This window comes from Paramisgurnus dabryanus, chromosome 5 (genome assembly GCF_030506205.2).
Source record: "Paramisgurnus dabryanus chromosome 5, PD_genome_1.1, whole genome shotgun sequence".
Classification (NCBI taxonomy): Eukaryota; Metazoa; Chordata; class Actinopteri; order Cypriniformes; family Cobitidae; genus Paramisgurnus; species Paramisgurnus dabryanus.
The window spans coordinates 24,244,722-24,265,348 of NC_133341.1; the positions used below are offsets into that span (position 1 = coordinate 24,244,722).

Sequence of the window (20,627 nt, forward strand, 5' to 3'; positions counted from 1 at the left end):
CAAAATAGCCCTTACTACATGAGTATGTAATGTATATATGTGACAAGCCCATTTAACGCTTATTTATCTCTCTAATAGACACTTCACCTGTAAACCATGCTGGCAAAATGGTTGCTGGAACGACAGATGCAGAGGAGGCGTCTCGTCTGCTCGCAGAACGCAGACGTCTGATCAGAGTGGTGAAAGAACAAGAGGAGAAACTACAGAGAGAACGGGAGGAGCAGGAGAGGTATGTGTTTGTGAGTCTGTGCTTACAGCTAAAAGAGGTTAAATACTGCATGACATGAGATTTGCAGTTTGTGCATCTGTTTTGTAGGTCTGTGTGTTTGATTAATGCGTGTCTGTGTGTTGGTTAGACTTAAGATCGAGCAGCTGAAAAAGAGGCAGCTGGAGGAAAGAGCTCGGCAAGAAGAGAAGATTCTTAAAGCAAAGGAGGAGGAGAAACATAGACACGAGCAGCAGAAGAAGAGAGAGCAGGAGGAGAAGGAGAGAAAAGAGAAGGAGCACAAGGATCAAATAGAGAAAGAGGTCAGATGATTTAAAGAAAGTGATATTGCTTTTGCTAATGCCATTTCCAAAGCTAAAATAAAGCATTGACCCATGTCGTTTAGTTGTTGTACATGAAGCCTTAAAGGAAAACACCACAGTTTTTAATATTTTACTATGTTCTTACCTCAACTTAGATGAATTAATACATACCTATCTTTTTTCAATGCATGCAGTTAATTTTTGTACAGCGCGTCTTGAATGTGTTAGCATTTAGCCTAGCCCCACTCATTCATATGGCTCCAAACAAAAGTTTTATTTTGTGCCACCATACTTACTTGTGTAACAGTCTTTAAATAGGAAAAACATGGAAGTGTTTGGTGGCTTCTAAATTCATCCCTTTTTGGAGCCATAGGAATAAATGGGGCTAGGCTAAAAGCTAACACATACACGGGGACGCTGTACAAAGATTAAAAGTGCACGCATTGAAAAAAGATAGGTATGTATTAATTCATCAAAGTTGAGGTAAGGTTATTTAGGGGACTGTCAATCAAATATGTCTATCAGTCACTTTCACATCAGCCTCCTCTGGTTGTTTTTGTGTGTTTTATAGAAAATAGAGGCAGAGATACGTGCACAAAAAGATGCAGAGCGTCAGCGTCAGGACAGAGAGGTTTTTAAACAACAAGAAGAGGAGGAGAGACAACAGCGGAAGAAGGTAGTAAAGCTAGTACACACCGGCTGTGATCTAACACCTTACTGACCACTTCATTGTAATCAGCCTTTTATAATAATGGCTTTAAAGTGTATACTACCCACCATCGTGAACAAAGAGTTACTTTGGAAAATGTGTGGAGAGTGCTAACAATAAAATAATTCCCATGGTGAAGATTATTTTTATCATTACAACCAAAATAGATATCTATCATTTTTTAAAGACTCGTTTTTGTTTCTTCATAGCAAAGCAGTCAAGTTTAAAGTCTAAAAGAAGCAATATGTGCTACATTTTATTTTCAGAGAATTGAGGAGATAATGAAGAGAACCAGGAAGAGTGACAGCGAGATTAAGGTATCTGTAAATCCCATTTCTTAATTCATACTGTATGTGGATGTGACTTACATAGGACATTTCTGTGTCAGGGAGAGAAAGAAGTGATGTTGTGAAATTTAAGTAACAGAATGACCTAATATTCACACAGACAGCGAATAGCCAGGAGCCCTTATCACCTGTCTCTCCTCCAGGTAAGACTAATTTCTCTTTTTCTTTCTCTCACACACTCTTATATAAAACACACAGGGGATTTATGGGTTGCTGATTCACTAAAGGAATTATGGAAATCAGGTTACGATGTAAAGTAGACACAAAACCTGAAACAGATTAGCATCTTGCAATTTCCAGTTTTGCAGAGGAGGCCGTGGACTGTACAGCAGCGCTCTACTGCTGTGATCCAGACACCCAAATCTGCTCTTTAAAATAGCAGCTGGTTAAACTGGGTTCCATAAACCAGTAGTAAATAAGATGCAGGTTAATGTGCCGAAATTACGTGAGCACTGTTAATGAGTACATTTGTAAAGTAAATTATTCGAAATAGTGGTCTATGAGACTAATTCAAAGTTATCAATAGCAAAAATACAAATTAAGCATGTTATGGATTTCTTTAAACGTTGTTAAAGGTATATACACTAGCCAGTTCTTCGGTTTTACTGATGCGTACGTGCAGTACCTGCAATGTGTCAGCAGGCCTGCTGGTACTTTTCCATCGTGCAGCATTTATAGCGGATCATTTTCTCAGTATGTCATAGGTTGTGTTGAAGGTCTTCTATTCAAGTCCTTTAAGCCTATATTTAGTCAGCAACACATCGCAGTCTGAGGTTGTTTGACTTTTACAGATTTTCTATACGGGGAGATTTTCGTTTCTTTCAAACAGATTTGTGACATTAATCAGACCACAAATGAACACATTTTCCATTGGTTTGTAATTCAGGTGCTAAATCATGCTCATTCTGTCATGTATCATTTATTAATATACTTATTTTATGTTTCAAATATTCAATATTCAGGCACCAATTTAAGAAACAGTCGGTAGCTGCATTTCCATTAACCTTTAAATGCAAATTGAAATAGCAAATTGAAAAACACCCAATCAGAATTTAGCATAAACTCCCATATATAATTTTTACGCTCAGGTGAGGTGATTTTTCAGGTATTTTTTAAAGGGAATGTATCGTAAATCTGCAATGAAAACATGATCATTCTTTGTATGTTTGGTTGGTTGAAAGACAGAAGAGGTAGGGATGCACCGATATCCCTTTTTTGGAATACGAGTAAGAGTACTTGCATTTCAGTACTTGCTGATACCGAGTACTTAATAAAAAACATGATTTAAATTTACAGGTAACAGCTTTAGTCATATAATTTGACAAAAAAACAAAGGACTAGTTTTCCAGTTTGTTGTAAACTCTGCTTCTTTGGACAACACAAGAGGCATTAACCCCTTACACGCCGCTCAAACATAGACATTTCTCAGACTGTGGTATCGATTCCAGGTATCGGGGGACTTTTAACGAGTACGAGTACTTTAGAAAATGTGGTATCGAGGCCGATACCAGTATCAGTATCGGTGCATCCCTAAGAAGAGGTATGGTCGACTTGATGTGGAGTCACAAGAACCGACATACAGATGACATCAAAATACTGTGAGAGCGATTTGGGAGTAAACTGCTCTGTATGCTATCAAGTCGCTGGTGTCATCTGTATGTCGGCCTATGCACCGCCATATGAAGTAGTTGTCTCTAAAAGAGATATAGCAACAGATTAAATTCCGCCGGATAAACACTGTTTTATCCTATTTCTACCAACTAACCCTAATCCCAACATCTTGTGAGATTTAGGCCAACGCTGTATCCCATCCAGTGGCAGCCGGTGACTTCTTTTTCAAGGGCCCATGATCTGAAGTGTGGTTTCTCTTTTTAAAATATGTGTTCTGCGCGTCAAGGGAACCTATGTGCATTACGTATCATGTCAAATGAGTGCCTGCTGCACACGCGTCTAAAGGGTTTATGTTAAAGAGATTCTTGCATAATCTCATGCGTAATCAGAGTTTACTGTTATGCTGTGTTCGCGGAAAATGCTCGAGTTGAAAAATTTGAACTTTGACGGAAAAACACGCCGCGTTAACCAATCATGAGCTTGCTCTAGTAGTGACATGATTATAGGAAGTGAGCGGAGTCGCAGAAGCCCCTCCCATGACGCAGTTTTCCACATGAATGTCTCGCCGACTATAATTTCACATGCGGCTTTCACGCACGAATGAAGCGTGTAAACTCAATGTTCAAGCAGCAAACTGGACGCAGTAGAAGCAAATTTGACACCTCAAACCAAGCGTGCCGCATAAGCCCTGAAAAGTAAAGCCAAATCGTCTCGATCCCCCCAGTGACTGGTCCCAGTATAGGTCATAAAGCCCGCCTCCCCATGTTATTCAATGGGACTTGAGACCAACTAAAAAATTTAATTACACTTCAATTATCTTTTTTCCGAAGCTGGTTTCTGTCATTTACTGTAGTTTTTATCACGCTGATGTAAAATCAAATGTTTGTTTTTAAAATCAGTTTGTGTTTAGTTAGTTATTTAATGATATAAAAACGGTGCTGTCACGTCATGATTGACAGCTGTGATATCATGTGATATGCGCATTCTGCGAGAGCGAGGGCGGGGTCTTGATTTTGCGGCTTTACTTCCTGCTCATTACTGCGCAGGACTGTTTACGAAATCGCTACTTCGCAGACTCAAGACCCAAGATGTCAGCGCCATATTAGGACACTGGCGGCTTCAATTTTTATCAATGGAAGAGAGCAAACAGGTTGGCCATCTTTTTTTACAGTCCATGCCTCAAAGGCGGCTGGTGTGAACCCACAGTTAAGGTTTCTGTTTACGTGAGCGTCTTTTTTATCATAAACGGTTTTGACGCGTATGCAGCAGGCACTTATTTTGACAAGACACGTGATGCACGTGATTCACATGATGCAACAAACACATATTTTGAAAACATGAGCAACACACATGACACTTTGAACACATATTTTAAAATTGTGCCCTTCGGAAGAGCAGTCACGAGCCGCCACTGATCCCATCTGCCAAAACCGTATGGAGTCGAACACACCCTTCGTCATGGTTTTTGTTTTATAACATCGGTTAATGGAAACGCTATCATTTCGCTATATTTTCTTGACATTTCGAAAATAATACTGTTTTGCGTAAATCTTTAATGGAAATGCATTTATTGAAAAACACATATTGTTCAAATAAAATTTTGAATATTATGTGGGACACAAGTATAAAATGTGTATCACTGACATCTGTTAAAACATGCATTTCTATTCTATTTATGTTTAGTTTGTGAAAAGTATATATTTTTTATGATTTACTGTTGTTTTCTACATATTACCATCCTACATATAGTAACAAAATATAACCTTGATATCTTTAATATTGACTGAGTAAGGCCATGTCAAAGCTTTTGTTTAAATGTTCTATGCTTTAAGTCTCATAATTAGATTGAGACTTTAGACTGTATTTTACAGATACATTCACAATTCTAGCAGACTTCTGAAGGTGTGCTAATATATCCCAGTCTGTTATTGCAGTTTTGTACAAAACCTCTGTTTCCTGTTCAGGTGGTGTCCATGTGACCTTGAGTGCAAGTGCCGAAGTCAATGCTCAGACCAACGTCATGAAGACTACCTCTCCCTCAATCCCGCATGCAAACATCCAATCAAACAGCCATACCTACAAGCAAGAAGCTGTTAGGCAAAAAGCAGACGATACCTGTACAAATGAAAAGATAAAGTCTCCTCACATACCCCCCAGAAACCCAACCTTGAATGGTCAAATAAACATGAACTCCACTACAGTGAAAACAGAAGACAAAGTCAAACAGTTAAACGAACAAGTAAAAGAAGAGGTCAAAGGTCAGGTAAAGCGAGAAGACGTATCTACGGCGAAGGTGCAGGAAACCCCGCTGAAGAGCCCGTCTCAAAACACACAAGCAAATATTCACCAACACATTTCCAGCCAGAAGATACCTGCAAATGTTCAACCAAAGCAGCAGAGCCACTTGACCAATGGAAAAAGCCAAACAATCACTCAGGTGGTCAAACAGGACGCCGATAACCAATTGAAAATACACAATGGAGACACCACACCTCAGGGAATGAAGGAAAACACTGTGAAAAAATCTGACATGCCCCATGCAAATGGACAAAGTGCCCAAGGTAAAGCAACTGCAACACAAGCTGTGACCACGACCCTTACTCAGTCTGGTGGACATACAGTGACGCAGGTAAAACCAAAGGAGGTGGGGAAGGACACCCCACCTCCATCCCTGACCCCATTGCCAGAGACGAAACCTCCTCTTCCCTTAATACGTCTGGACACGTTGATTGGAAAGAGTGGAAAGGCGACCGATTCTGCAGATGAAGTGCAGCTCATGGAGGTTAGGTGAGTTTGATAGATCAGATAAAAGTAGGCCTTAAAGGGATAGTTCACCCTTAAATGACAATTCTGTCATCATTTACTAACCCTTATGTTATTTTTTTCTTTATTCTGTTGAACACAAAAGAAGATATTTTGATAAATAAGGGTAAGCACACAGTAGACGGTACCCACTGACTTCCATAGTATTTGTTTTCCTTTTATGGAATTTAATAGGTACCATCAACTGTGTGAATGCCATCATTATTTGTCAAAATATCTTTTGTGTTCGACCGGATAAAAAAAACTCATACAGGTTCAGATCAACATGTGGGTGAGTAAATGATGACAGAATTTTCATTTTTGGTGAACTATCCCTTCCTTCTCTTAACCTGACCTGAACATTCTCCTTCCTGCTTTTGTTAGTCCCATCTCAAAGGAGGAGTTAATCTCCATCCCAGAATTCACTCCAGTGAATTCTCCACAGCAGAACGCAACGAGTAACATGCGAGCCTTAGAGGACCTGCTGGATCTGACGGGGCAAGTTGCTTATCCTAGACTCTCTCCCTCATCTAACCTGGGAGACTGCAACAAAAATCTAATAGAAGGGGTCTGTAGTCCTGGCTCTGACTCGAAACTCAACCCCACCCACCCACCAACCTCTGACAAACATCATGTACAGTAAAGTGGATGGTAGGTTGACAGTTTGTATACCCATTCATACACTGTTAAAAATTTCTGTAGAAATTACAGTAATACCTGCAGCTGTTTGTCAGTAACTTACTGTAGATTTAAATGTATGTTATTTACTGGCAACAGTTTGTTCAAAGTTAAAGGGATAGTTCACCTTAAAGGGATAGTTCGGCCAAAAATGATATCAAACCCATGATTTATGCTTTGTGTACACCTAAAGACTTTGAAAAGATTTAGAAAAGACTTTATAAGATTATCAGCTCACATCTAAAGACCTGGGTTCACAGTTTTTAGTCTCAGACTAAAGATTTTACAAAAACTGAATCTTGTAGTGACACTATTTACAAGACTACAACAAGATTATTTTAGCTTTTTATCATCATGCTCAGCAGTGATTTAACAAAAATGTATGCGCGTGTCCATTGTGCTTTCACACCAGCTGCGTTTGCAGGGCATACTGTGCAGTTTACAGTTTTTCTCAGTCGCTTTGGTACAATTCTCAGATCAGAATTGAAATTCTCAAAAGTACTTGTTCATTTCTCACATCATTGTGTCACTTGTGCACATCAAAAAAGCAGTTTCTTATTTCTTTGAACAAGTTGCAAATGCTTTGGTACATCCATGCAAATGATTATGTACAATTCTCTGCTTTTTCCTACATTATCGATTGCTTATGTCATGTTGATCAAAATGTATTATAATGGGTCTCTGTTGAATAGTCTTACCCCCCACAACATTTAGGCATCAGTTCATAGTACAAGTCTTTACATGCAAAATTATTGAACAAGTTCTCATAATACAGTTCTCATAATTGTGCCGGTCAAACATATTTTTTTATAAATTTCTATTAGAAGTTTTTTCTAAATCTGTCCTGACTTGGTAAATTGCTCCCAGGTGAATCTTGACTTTCTCTAACAGACAGAAATGTCCCCAGCAAGCAAAAACTGAGATGTTGAAATGACGGCTAACTGTAGACCCAATATAGTCCAGCTATGAGTAACCCACTTCTACCCTAAATAACCTTGAATTTGGTTACATGCCATTTTTGCCCAAATAACTTGAAGATGTATGATATTCCAACAGGTGTTCAAGGTGTTTGCTTTCAATTCTTTTACATGATCTAAAAGTATTTGTATTGTCTATTTTTTGGCTATGGTTAGATGTCTGTTAGACTTTCACTGGCAGCCCAAATTTAGCCTTGTAGCCAAACATGCTTGCTGGGTCAGGAGGTATAGGAAGGACTTCAGTGTAAGACAGCACTGCATGTACAGTTTTCCCTAAAGATATTGTTCAATGTTCACATTTCTACTTTTTTTCTTTGGGCTATGCAGTGCTTTTCCTTTCTGTATGGCAATGACATGGTTTGTCAATGAATTATAGTACAAACAGTAAAAGCGTAAATGTAAATTTTGTTTAGTCTCTTGCAATCAAACTCCCACATACACTAAGGTGTAAATTACAATTTACAATACTTGTCGTCAAAACTTTAGCGATAGTTTACATCAGGAAATCACTTCAGAGTAAACTGTTATATTGACAACGTGACTAAACAATTTCACTGTCTTATCCATGCACAATGACACATTGATTTTTCATTCTGATGGCAATGACATGTTCATTGACACAGATATTTGAGAGATGAATTTTAAGTAAGAGACTGGCTTTTGCAGGTTATCCATAGTGTTTTGCTACTTGTCCGAATTGTTTTGAGAAATGCACTTACTGTTTTGCAAATTGTGAGTATGATTGGAGAAATGTACCAAAGCGACTGAGAAAAACTGTAATAACAGTATAAAAATCTCAAGTTCACATTACTTTATTTTATATGCATTAATGAGCAAAACCTCTTCAAGACGGTTTTTGACGGTCAGTGTAATTTATATAGCTGTGATTTGTTTAACCCACATTGTTTTCGTGCTGTTCTGGTTCGTGTAATGACAGATATAGACACAATACACAATTATAGACATAAAAAGCCCTTGGCACATTATTAAATCTGTTTCTCTTACGTTTTAAGATAAAAGAAAAAAAATCACTCAGTGATTGACAGCATGAAGCAGTCGATCGTGTTTCCCGTCAACAGTTGAAGCATAAGATTTAGATTTATAGATGTACGTTATCTGTTTCTCTGAACAGTATTAAGCTAAATGAGGACTCATTTGCTGGGCAGAGAGTGAATGACAGCGCAGTCTTCTGATGGTTTTAGATATTTCGTTGCTTTCTTTTACATTGCTCAAAGTCATGACTGTTTGAAACACACATTTATGACATTTCTGGTGTCACATGTATGACCGCACGCATGCGGTGTACGTGCTTGTGCTTTAACTTGTTAACATGGGCGCAGAAAAAAACACGCACCGCTTACGCGTTGCTCACGCTTGCGGTGTGAAGAATGTAAGCACATACCAGAAAACATTAACACGTTATGCCATTCAATAGAGTGGTAGAGTTAGCATGTTAACACATACAGGCAATATCGCTCCACTTCTTTTCTTTTCCACTCTGTCGTGGTATGAATGGCAGTTTACATCAAAAAGACACGGCTGCTCTGCCCACCGCTCATCAATGCGCTCCTCTTTATCCACGGTCCATTTTCGCCTACTTCGCGCTCGTTGTGTTTCCACGTCAGTCGACATGTTTCTTTGTTGTGACTGATGGCTTCCTGTTTCCGGAGAACGAGTTTATTGGTTGTTGATTGTTTTACGTCATGAGACTACGCTGGGACTTGCGATAATATCAAACATGTTTGATATGAAAGACTAAAGAAAGACTGGCATAAATCGGGTCGCTGACTGCAGATTATCACCTCACAGTTAACGATCGAGACTACGGGAGCGCGCCGAGACTCCAGTTAGATTCCTAAAGACTGCCGGTCTTTAGTCTGGGACTGTGAAAATCCTTTGGTGTACGCTAAGCTGTCCGAGTTGCATATGTCCATCGTTTTTCAGACAAACACATTTTCGGATATTTTTGAAAATGTTTTAGATCTTTCAGTTGATTAAATGTAATGTTAGGTAGATATCTACCTTCTGGTAGCGCTGCCATCTTATGCCTAGCGTACACCAAAGGATTTTCACAGTCCCAGACTAAAGACCGGCAGTCTTTAGGAATCTAACTGGAGTCTCGGCGCGCTCCCGTAGTCTCGATCGTTAACTGTGAGGTGATAATCTGCAGTCGGCGACCCGATTTATGCCAGTCTTTCTTTAGTCTTTCATATCAAACATGTTTGATATTATCGCAAGTCCCAGCGTAGTCTCATGACGTAAAACAATCAACAACCAATAAACTCGTTCTCCGGAAACAGGATGCCATCAGTCACAACAAAGAAACATGTCGACGGACGTGGAAACACAACGAGCGCGAAGTAGGCGAAAATGGACCGTGGATAAAGAGGAGCGCATTGATGAGCGGTGGGCAGAGCAGCCGTGTCTTTTTGATGTAAACTGCCATTCATACCACGACAGAGTGGATAAAGAAAAGAAGAGGAGCGATATTGCCTGTATGTGTTAACATGCTAACTCTACCACTCTATTGAATGGCATAACGTGCTAATGTTTTCTGGTATGTGCTTACATTCTTCACACCGCAAGCGTGAGCAACGCGTAAGCGGCGCGTGTTTTTTTTCGGCGCCCATGTTAACAAGTTAAAGCACAAGCACGTACACCGCACGCGTGCGGTCATACATGTGACGCCATAAATGTCATAAATGTGTGTTTCAAACAGTCATAACTTTGAGCAATGTAAAAGAAAGCAATGAAATATTTAAAAACACCAGAAGACTGCGCTGTCATTCACTCTCTGCCCAGCAAATGAGTCCTCATAAAGCTTAATACTGTTCAGAGAAACAGATAACGTACATCTATAAATCTAAATCTTATGCTTAGACTGTTGACGGGAAACACGATCGACTGCTTCATGCTGTCAATCACTGAGTGATTTTTTTAATTTTATCTTAAAACGTAAGAGAAACAGATTGAATAATGTGCCAAGGCCTTTTTATGTCTATAATTGTGTATTGTGTCTATATCTGTCATTACACGAACCAGAACAGCACGAAAACAATGTGGGTTAAACAAATCACAGTTATATAAATTACACTGACCGTCAAAAACCGTCTTGAAGAGGCTTTGCTCATTAATGCATATAAAATAAAGTAATGTGAACTTGAGATTTTTATACTGTTGTTACAGTTTTTCTCAGTGGCTTTGGTACATTTCTCCAATCATACTCACAATTTGCAAAACAGTAAGTGCATTTCTCAAAAAAGTTCGGACAAGTAGCAAAACACCATGGATAACCTGCAAAAGCCAGTCTCTTACTCAAAATTCATCTCTCAAATATCTGTGTCAATGAACATGTCATTGCCATCAGAATGACAAGTCAATGTGTCATTGTGCATGGATAAGACAGTCAAATTGTTTAGTCACGTTGTCAATATAACAGTTTACTCTGAAGTGATTTCCTGATGTAAACTGTCACTAAAGTTTTGACGACAAGTATTGTAAATTGTAATTTACACCTTAGTGTAAGTTATGTGGGAGTTTGATTGCAAGAGACTAAACAAAATTTACATTTACGCTTTTACTGTTTGTACTATAATTCATTGACAAACCATGTCATTGCCATACAGAAAGGAAAAGCACTGCATAGCCCAAAGAAAAAAAGTAGAAATGTGAACATTGAACAATATCTTTAGGGAAAACTGTACATGCAGTGCTGTCTTACACTGAAGTCCTTCCTATACCTCCTGACCCAGCAAGCATGTTTGGCTAACAGGGCTAAATTTGGGCTGCCAGTGAAAGTCTAATAGACATCTAACCATAGCCAAAAAAATAGACAATACAAATACTTTTAGATCATGTAAAAGAATTGAAAGCAAACACCTTGAACACCTGTTGGAATATCATACATCTTCAAGTTATTTCGGCAAAAATGGCATGTAACCAAATTCAAGGTTATTTAGGGTAGAAGTGGGTTACTCATAGCTGGACTATATTGGGTCTATAGTTAGCCATCATTTCAACATCTCAGTTTTTGCTTGTTGGGGACGTTTCTGTCTGTTAGAGAAAGTCAAGATTCACCTGGGAGCAATTTACCAAGTCAGGACAGATTTAGAAAAAACTTCTAATAGAAATTTATAAAAAAATATGTTTGACCGGCACAATTATGAGAACTGTATTATGAGAACTTGTTCAATAATTTTGCATGTAAAGACTTGTACTATGAACTGATGCCTAAATGTTGTGGGGGGTAAGACTATTCAACAGAGACCCATTATAATACATTTTGATCAACATGACATAAGCAATGGATAATGTAGGAAAAAGCAGAGAATTGTACAAAATCATTTGCATGGATGTACCAAAGCATTTGCAACTTGTTCAAAGAAATAAGAAACTGCTTTTTTGATGTCCACAAGTGACACAATGATGTGAGAAATGAACAAGTACTTTTGAGAATTTCAATTCTGATCTGAGAATTGTACCAAAGCGACTGAGAAAAACTGTAAACTGCACAGTATGCGCTGAAAACGCAGCTGGTGTGAAAGCACAATGGAAACGCGCATACATTTTTGTTAAATCACTGCTGAGCATGATGATAAAAAGCTAAAATAATCTTGTTGTAGTCTTGTAAATAGTGTCACTACAAGATTCAGTGTTTGTAAAATCTTTAGTCTGAGACTAAAAACTGTGAACCCAAGTCTTTAGATGTGAGCTGATAATCTTATAAAGTCTTTTCTAAATCTTTTCAAAGTCTTTAGGTGTACACAAAGCATTAGTAGCGTCCGCATTCAGGATGAGAGCTTACGCAGCCTACAGAGGCTACTCTGCTGCTGCTCTGTTCCCCCCGCCCTCTGAATTTGTCATACGTCACTAAGAAAAGTGCGTACGCTACGCTAATACTCTCTCCTGAATACAGAGGAGTCTAAGATGGCGGCGCTACCGGAAGGTATTTATTTTCGTTAACAAAGTTTTAAATATGGATATTTCTACAACAACACCGCGCAGATTACCCACAGAAGACCTTTGTTTATCATCCTGGAGCCGTTTGGATTTATTTTGTGAAGGATGGACGCACTTTTTTTGGACTTGAAGGTCGTGGACCCCGTAACTAAACATTTAATCAACTGAAAGATCTAAAACATTTTCTAAAATATCCGAAAATGTGTTTGTCTGAAAAACGATGGACATATGCAACTCGGACAGCTTGGGGGTGAGTAAATCATGGGTTTAATATCGTTTTTGGCCGAACTATCCCTTTAAAATAAAAATTCTGTCATCATTTACTCATCCTTATGTTGTTCTAAACCTGTAGGAATTTCTTTTTTCTGATGAACACAGAGGGCCCTATTTTAACGATCTAAGCGCATTGTCTAAAGCGCACAGCGCAACGTCTAAATGGGCGTGTCCGAATCCACTTTTGCTAATTTAACGACGGGAAAAATGTTTTTTGCGCAGAGCGCATGGTCGAAAAGGGTAGGTCCTATTGTAATGGGAGTATTTTGGGCGTAACGTGCAGTAAACCAATGAGAGTCACAGCTCTCATCCCCTTTAAAAGCAAGTTGCGCTGGCGCTATGTCTAATCCCTATTTAGATGACGGACTTTGTAAACTGAAAAACTAAGCAGAGGAAGAAGATCCCCAGTTTAAGATTAATGTTAAATAATTGTGTTGTTTTTCACTTGTATTGAAATTGTTATTTTTTTATTAAAACCTTTAAAACGCGTTTTCTTTTAGTCATGGAAGTAAAAAAGCAGGCTTGTAATTGCTTTAAATGTATGGCTATCCAATATCATCAAAAAATAATTTACAAGTATGTAAGATAAGGTTTGTACTCTAAAAATACTTTATTTGTAACAAACAGGAGATAAAGAATTTACAAACGGCTCTCCTCACGTTTCAGCACTTTGGACAGAGTTTTTTTAAGCATTACTTAAAAATGTTTCTCATCTCACCATATCCACAGGTACAGAGTCATCATATACAATAAATCCGTGAGGTAGCATTAAAAAAACATTTAAAAACAGACGCATTTGTTCAAAGCAAAGCATTTATTTACTTACCAGGCTGCAGGTGAAGCAGCTCTTTACGCCTTCTAACGTCTCATAATTAGTCCTCATTTATGTCCAAGAGACTCAATAATAATCTTTTACATTCAATCCTTTAATCTTTCATATTTAAAAGCATTTTTGTGCTGCTGCGCATTCATGTACCTTGTGATAAGCAAACCCGCGTTGTCCTCCAGTGTATAGGCGCATTTTACTAATGCACTCTTTAAATAACATAAAACACATTGCGCCATTGACTTTACACTTTAGACCAGGTTTTTGTTGGTCAATGGCGTAGTCTATTTTAGTTGCCTCAAAATAGCAACGCGCCAACAATGCGCCTGAACACACCTCGTTTTCAGACCAGAACGCCCATGGGCGCAAAAGGGGGCGCAAATGCATTTGCTATTTAAACAACGCGGCCCTAAACGTGAAAATTAGAGTGGAAACTAGCGAAAGACACTTGCGTCGCGCATTGCGCTGCATTTTGCCGGGTGTAAGATAGAGCCCAGAAGATATTTTGAGAAATGATTGTAAACACACAGCAGATAGACCTTTGACTTCCATAGTAGGAAAAAAATATTTTGGAAGTATTCTGATAAATGATGGTAAGCACACAGTTGACGGTACCCATTAAATTCCATCATATTTTTTTATTCTTACTATGGAGGTCACCAATGACAAAATTTTCATTTTAAGGTTAACTATCCCTTAAAATTAATATTAACACTTTCTCCGCCATTGACACATTAACTCGTGAATCAAGCGAAAACCCTTGTATGTTTTGATCATCGCTCTGAATCTGATTTATATCAAAAATGCAATTATCTCAGCTTTTTGCTCAAAAATATTTTTTTTAAAGCAGAGGGTCTGTTCTTTCATTTGTTATATTGTAAGGTTTATATATTTCAAGAAGAACATTTTCTGGAAGGCATTGTGAAAATCATAAAAAAGCTGCCGCTGGCTGGCAACTTTTTAAAAAATGCTGGCGGGGTTGAGTTAAACTGAACAAATCTTTATCTTTACAGAATAAACTAAAATAACAGCCTCATGGAAAGCATTCTGGAACCAAAATCTGAAGGAATAAAAACAGAAAAAGGTTTATGAGCATTTCTGGTTGTTAACTTGTTAAAGGCGTTATAAGCGAATCTGCGAGACGTTAATTTTTATTGACGTTTGAATTGTTTTCAAACAGACGGAGCGTAGCTAACTCCTCCCCCTCCCTTCCGTGCTTTCATGAACGCGTCCGACACCCACCCCCAAATCCTTTTTGTCGTTTATTGGCTGGAACACTTTGTTTTGTTTTGTGGTGCTAGGTTTGGCCACTATGTTGATATTGCCGTTTGTGAAGCCTGGGTTGTCTACAGAGATCGCGTTTTTTTACAATTTGATCAGCGGACAGGCAGCAAGCAGATAGTGAGGAGATGTTTGCTGTATGTAACAAAAAATGTTTTATGGTCTAAAACGCGTCAATTCGCTTAGAGCGCCTTTAATGTATAATGTTCATTTAACTTTGAACAAACTGTTGCCAGTAAATAACATACATTTAAATCTACAGTAAGTTATTGGCAAACCGCTGCATAACTACATGAAAATGTTTAATGGTGTATAATTAGTTGTGATAGATGCGGGTTATAAGCAATAACAGATTTGAAAACGCTAAAAGAGGAGTAGTTCAACAAAACATACACATTTTTTAATTATTTAACTTCATTTTGTTCCAGACCCATTTGACTTTCACCTGGAACACAGAATAATGAACACAGAATAATGCAATAATCCACAAGTATTAAATGGTCCATAATGTTCATGCAGTATATTCATACAGTATTACTGGTTATATCAGGGGTTTTTAAACTTAAAGGGGCCATGACATGAAAATCTGACTATTTCCATGTTTAAGTGCTATGATTGGGTCCCTAGTGATGCTATCAACCTAGAAAATTTGAAAAAGATCAACCCAGTAACTTAGTTTTGGTAAACCATTCTCTACAAGCACATGAAAAAATAGGTCGTTGAAATTTTGCTCTCCTTATGATGTCATAAGGAGCTCTTATTATAATAATCCAACCCCTTAATCCAACCACAGCACTGCCATTAAGTGCAGAGAGAAAATAATTCACAGAACAATTGAGTTTCAATTTCAACAAACCACCATCATTGTGATCAGTGTTTGCACTTGATCTGCACATGTGCATTTTAGAGGACACACCCAAAACGGCACATTTTTGCACACACCTACAAAGTGGCAATTTTTACATACTATAATAAATTATTTATATGGTATTTTGAGCTAAAACTTCACACATGTGCTCTGGGGACACCAAAGATGTATTTGACATCTTAAAAAAGTCCTGTGACATAGGCCCTTTAAAGGAGTAGTCCACTTTAAAGATGGGGCCCATTGACTTACCATAGTATTTTTTCCTACTACAAAAATAAATGGACCCCATCTGTAAAGTGGACTACTCCTTTAATGATAGCAGGGACCCCACATATGATGAACCTTTGCGAGGGACCCCTTTACTAAAATTAATATCCATATTTTGTATAAAGAAACATTTAGAACTGTGTTAGATAAATTGTGATATTATAAAGATTTAAACTATTAGGCTACACAGTACACTTTGTGACCATGTTTGCTTTGTCCTTTAACTCTTGAAATTTTCTAGGGACCTCTTAGAACCTTCTGGGGGTCTCTGGACCCCACTTTGAAAACCCCTGATTTTATGATAGTTTTAGTAGCTTGGTCTCATTCATTGTAATCCAAATAAAAGTAAGCAAGATTGCTTAAAAAAAATTTCTGTTTGTATTCGGCAGATAAAGGAAATCACATGGGTTTGAAATGAAATGCGGGTGAGTAAATTATGAATTTTGTTATAAACCTTTGTTTTCGCTTAATAAAAGAACAATAAAGGTTTTAAATAATACATTTCTGTTTATTAAACAGGGAACGTGACAGATTATTGATGCAGCAGGCTGCTCTGGGAATAACTATTATCCCTTTCAACAGACTACGTGAAAATGGATGCAAAGAATGGAAATATTTTTTACTGCAGGGCATGAATGCAAAATTTATCCATCTACTTTCAATCTTGTAATTATTAAAAATGACATTCTTCTGCCTTTGAATCTTTACAGCACAACATTTTCAACCACTGTAGCAAAGAATCCCTGGTTCAGTATTATAGACAGAATGTAAGCAGTCAATGTGTGGTGGTACTGTGTGTGTTTTTATTTCAGTATGGATGGGCAAACATAATGGTAGGAGAGTTTGAAGGTATCTTATTCTTAAAATGATCTGTTACATCATCATTATCCGTGGATAGAGAGAAACATTGATAGGATACTCACATTTTAGGAAGTAAAACTATATGTGTGTGTTATATTAACTCTTTGTAGTTAAAGAATGTTTCTTTGACAGTTAACTATCTCTCAGTCAGTAACAGTGTTATTCTGCATTGTTTTGAGTAATCGCTGTATTTTATGCTCAAGTATCCCTGCATTGCATCGCTGTATTGAACCCCTGGCTTGCTTGCACTGCAGGACATTAGCCCATTAGGGTATAAACTTACCTCTCTCACAATTAGTTGTGAGCATTCGTGAGCATGTATATTCTAAAAATCAAGTAAGCCCATTCATAGGCCTAGTTAACAAGTAATTAATCCAGTATTGACATCATATTCTTCCTCCAATGTCATGTGCTTATCAACATAGTTTCCGTCTAGAACTTCTTTGAGATAGTTCACCCAAAAATGAAAAATCTGTCATCATTTATATCTTCCTTTGTGTTTAGCAGAACAAAGAAATGTATACAGGTTTGGAACAACTTCAGGGTGAGTAAATGATGACATAATTTTTATTTTTGAGTGAACTATACCTTCAAGTCCTGACAGCAAAGAAAGCATCCAAACCAAATGTTATGCTTTTTACATTGCAGATGTACATGTTTTTAGAGCAGGTGGGTATGAGAGATGAAGGCTTGTGTGTTTTGTTTGTGTGGATGCACAAGCAGTGCTTACTTGAAAAAGAAATTGCTATATCAGGCTGTAGGAAACTTTAAAAACCAGGTTATAAGAAGGCAAGTGTCTCCGCTTCTGTCTCTACAATAACAGCAGTGAGTTTAAAATGTGATTACTGTAGGTGATGTGCATGGTGGCATGAGCATCAAGCCATAATTATAAGCCTAGAAATAAATAAACTGACTTTACCAGCAAACGTGTTTCCTTTACTTGTTGGAATACCAGATTGCATCTGAATTTATTTAAAGCATATCAAGCTCATTTGTCTTCTTTACTCAAATAATGAATCATTTTGACAAGGCTAATAATAAAATGAAATCATACTGCATACTATTGCCCCTGGTTTTGCAAACAAAGCATAACTAAGACACATGTTTGAGCTGTCTCAACTGAAAATAACTTGCACTGACAGATCTTAAAAAAGCCATTGCTCTTGATTTGTCTCGAGATACACATCAGTAATGTCTTTTTCTAAGAGGTGTTTATAAAAGATGCTTAAACATTTTAATTAAACTAAAGCCTAGTCCTGGGTTTAGCAAAGCTTTTGTGAAACCAGGGGCCTCTTTTATAAAATGCTGCATAGAAAACGTCCTAGATTTGATCTTACGTTCATTTCTCAAAAGTGCGTACAGGAACTCGGGTATAGACCGTTTCAGCGGTAACAACATAAACAAGCCGCTGTCGCGGTCCGCACGTAACTTCCGGTAAACTCCGCTAATAATAAATAACAACAAATTCTTTAAACATAGTTTATTTATATAACAAGCAAACAAAACAACACATAGATTACCTAGGAAACCAACACATTTGTTATTTTCGACGAGGCATTTGTTCAAGAGATCAGTTTAGCAACTAGTCAGACCATTAAAAAAACGAAACCGGAAGTAAGGTTCGGATCCAGACGTGTATCACGTGCGTCCGATGAAACCATCTATAGATGTGAAATCTATAAATCGCAAATGATCTTGAAATTGTGCACAGTTTCAAATCTCTGCATTTAAACTGTGCATAATTAGGGTCATTGACATATAAAAAAGCACATTTCAATGTTTAAATCCTTTTTCCAGCAGCAAGAATGACTTATATTTACAAAAACCTGCAGCAATCGGACAAGCAAAAGTGCGTACGTTTGTTTAGACCCTGATGTGGCGCTAAGCGCTAAGTTTTTATAAATATAGACTTTGCTGTGGATTTGTTTTATAAATGAGGCCTCCCCTGCTGAAAAAAAACAGCATACCAGCAAGACCAGCATATGTTTTGTTTTGGTGCTGGTTTGCTAGTGAACACCAGCTAAACCAGCACCAGCTAAACCAGCACCAAACCAGCATTAGCACCAGCTAAACCAGCATTAGCACCAGCATCCCATGCTTGGCATACCAGCATATGTTGTGTTTTGGTGCTGGTATGCTGGTGACCACCAGCTAAACCAGCATAATTCCCATGCTGGTTTGATGCTGTTTTTTTCAGCAGGGTCCGACCTTGATATTTCCCTTACATTTTATATCATACCAGTAGCAAGACCTAAATAGTTAACGTTACTATATTAGATATGCACCGATATAAATCCCCCCCCCCAACAATAGCCAATTATTCTGACAGATATAAACCGATACCTATAGTTTGGTGGTTATGTTAACTTGCATTAAAGGCAGGGTCCATGAACAATGTTGACCCCAATAGAATCTGGACCTTCTTTTGATAGAACTGCCCCACACATGCCCAACCCAGGCAACGATGTCGCTTAGTATACATGCCTCTTATTGCTGATTGGCTACAAGTGTGTTTTGGTAGTCGGCCTGACTCCCTTTTCCAAAGTGTTTTTCAAAAATCACGCACCTCGCCTTTAACTATCTTCTGCAGTTTAAATTTCAGAATATTATTTATTTATATAATGACCATTAATATTGAACATCAAACTAGTGACTTGTTCAAAATAATAGCAGTACAATGTGACTAACCAGAATAATCAAGGTTTTTAGTATATTTTTTATTGCTACGTGGCAAACAAGTTACCAGTAGGTTCAGTAGATTCTCAGAAAACAAATGAGACCCAGCATTCATGATATGCACGCTCTTAAGGCTGTGCAATTGGGCAATTAGTTGAATTAGTTGAAAGGGGTGTGTTCAAAAAAATAGCAGTGTGGCATTCAATCACTGAGGTCATCAATTTTGTGAAGAAACAGGTGTGAATCAGGTGGCCACTATTTAAGGATGAAGCCAACACTTGTTGAACATGCATTTGAAAGCTGAGGAAAATGGGTCGTTCAAGACATTGTTCAGAAGAACAGCATACTTTGATTAAAAAGTTGATTGGAGACGGGAAAACCTATAAAGAGGTGCAAAAAATGATAGGCTGTTCAGCTAAAATGATCTCCAATGCCTTAAAATGGAGAGCAAAACCAGAGAGACGTGGAAGAAAACGGAAGACAACCATCAAAATGGATAGAAGAATAACCAGAATGGCAAAGGCTCAACCAATGATCACCTCCAGGATGATCAAAGACAGTCTGGAGTTGCCTGTAAGTACTGTGACAGTTAGAAGACGTCTGTGTGAAGCTAATCTATTTTCAAGAATCCCCCGCAAAGTCCCTCTGTTAAAAAAAAGGCATGTGCAGAAGAGGTTACAATTTGCCAATGAACACATCAACTGGCCTAAAGAGAAATGGAGGAACATTTTGTGGACTGATGAGAGTAAAATTGTTCTTTTTGGGTCCAAGGGCCACAGGCAGTTTGTGAGACGACCCCCAAACTCTGAATTCAAGCCACAGTACACAGTGAAGACAGTGAAGCATGGAGGTGCAAGCATCATGATATGGGCATGTTTCTCCTACTATGGTGTTGGGCCTATTTATCACATACCAGGGATCATGGATCAGTTTGCATATGTTAAAATACTTGAAGAGGTCATGT

The 20,627-nt window shown here is 38.0% G+C and overlaps 1 protein-coding gene across 4 annotated transcripts in view; it reads left to right on the plus strand.

Annotated features, from left to right (window-relative positions):
* map7d2a (MAP7 domain containing 2a) overlaps positions 1 to 17,904 on the plus strand; it is a 32,569-nt gene extending 14,665 nt beyond the window's left edge. For 2 of the 4 annotated variants that reach the window (XM_065250480.1, XM_065250482.1), the window contains exons 11-19: positions 79 to 229; positions 357 to 528; positions 1,100 to 1,204; positions 1,504 to 1,554; positions 1,685 to 1,727; positions 5,160 to 5,982; positions 6,382 to 6,648; positions 16,516 to 16,551; positions 16,646 to 17,904. In XM_065250480.1, the coding sequence (XP_065106552.1) occupies positions 79 to 229; positions 357 to 528; positions 1,100 to 1,204; positions 1,504 to 1,554; positions 1,685 to 1,727; positions 5,160 to 5,982; positions 6,382 to 6,640 (1,604 nt within the window). In that variant the 3' untranslated portion in view covers positions 6,641 to 6,648; positions 16,516 to 16,551; positions 16,646 to 17,904. Of the gene's footprint in view, positions 1 to 78; positions 230 to 356; positions 529 to 1,099; positions 1,205 to 1,503; positions 1,555 to 1,684; positions 1,728 to 5,159; positions 5,983 to 6,381; positions 6,649 to 15,419; positions 15,492 to 16,515; positions 16,552 to 16,645 lie in introns of all 4 variants that reach the window. The other 2 variants (XR_010526749.1, XR_010526748.1) reach the window with 2 other exon arrangements.
* The last annotated feature ends 2,723 nt before the right edge of the window (positions 17,905 to 20,627 follow it).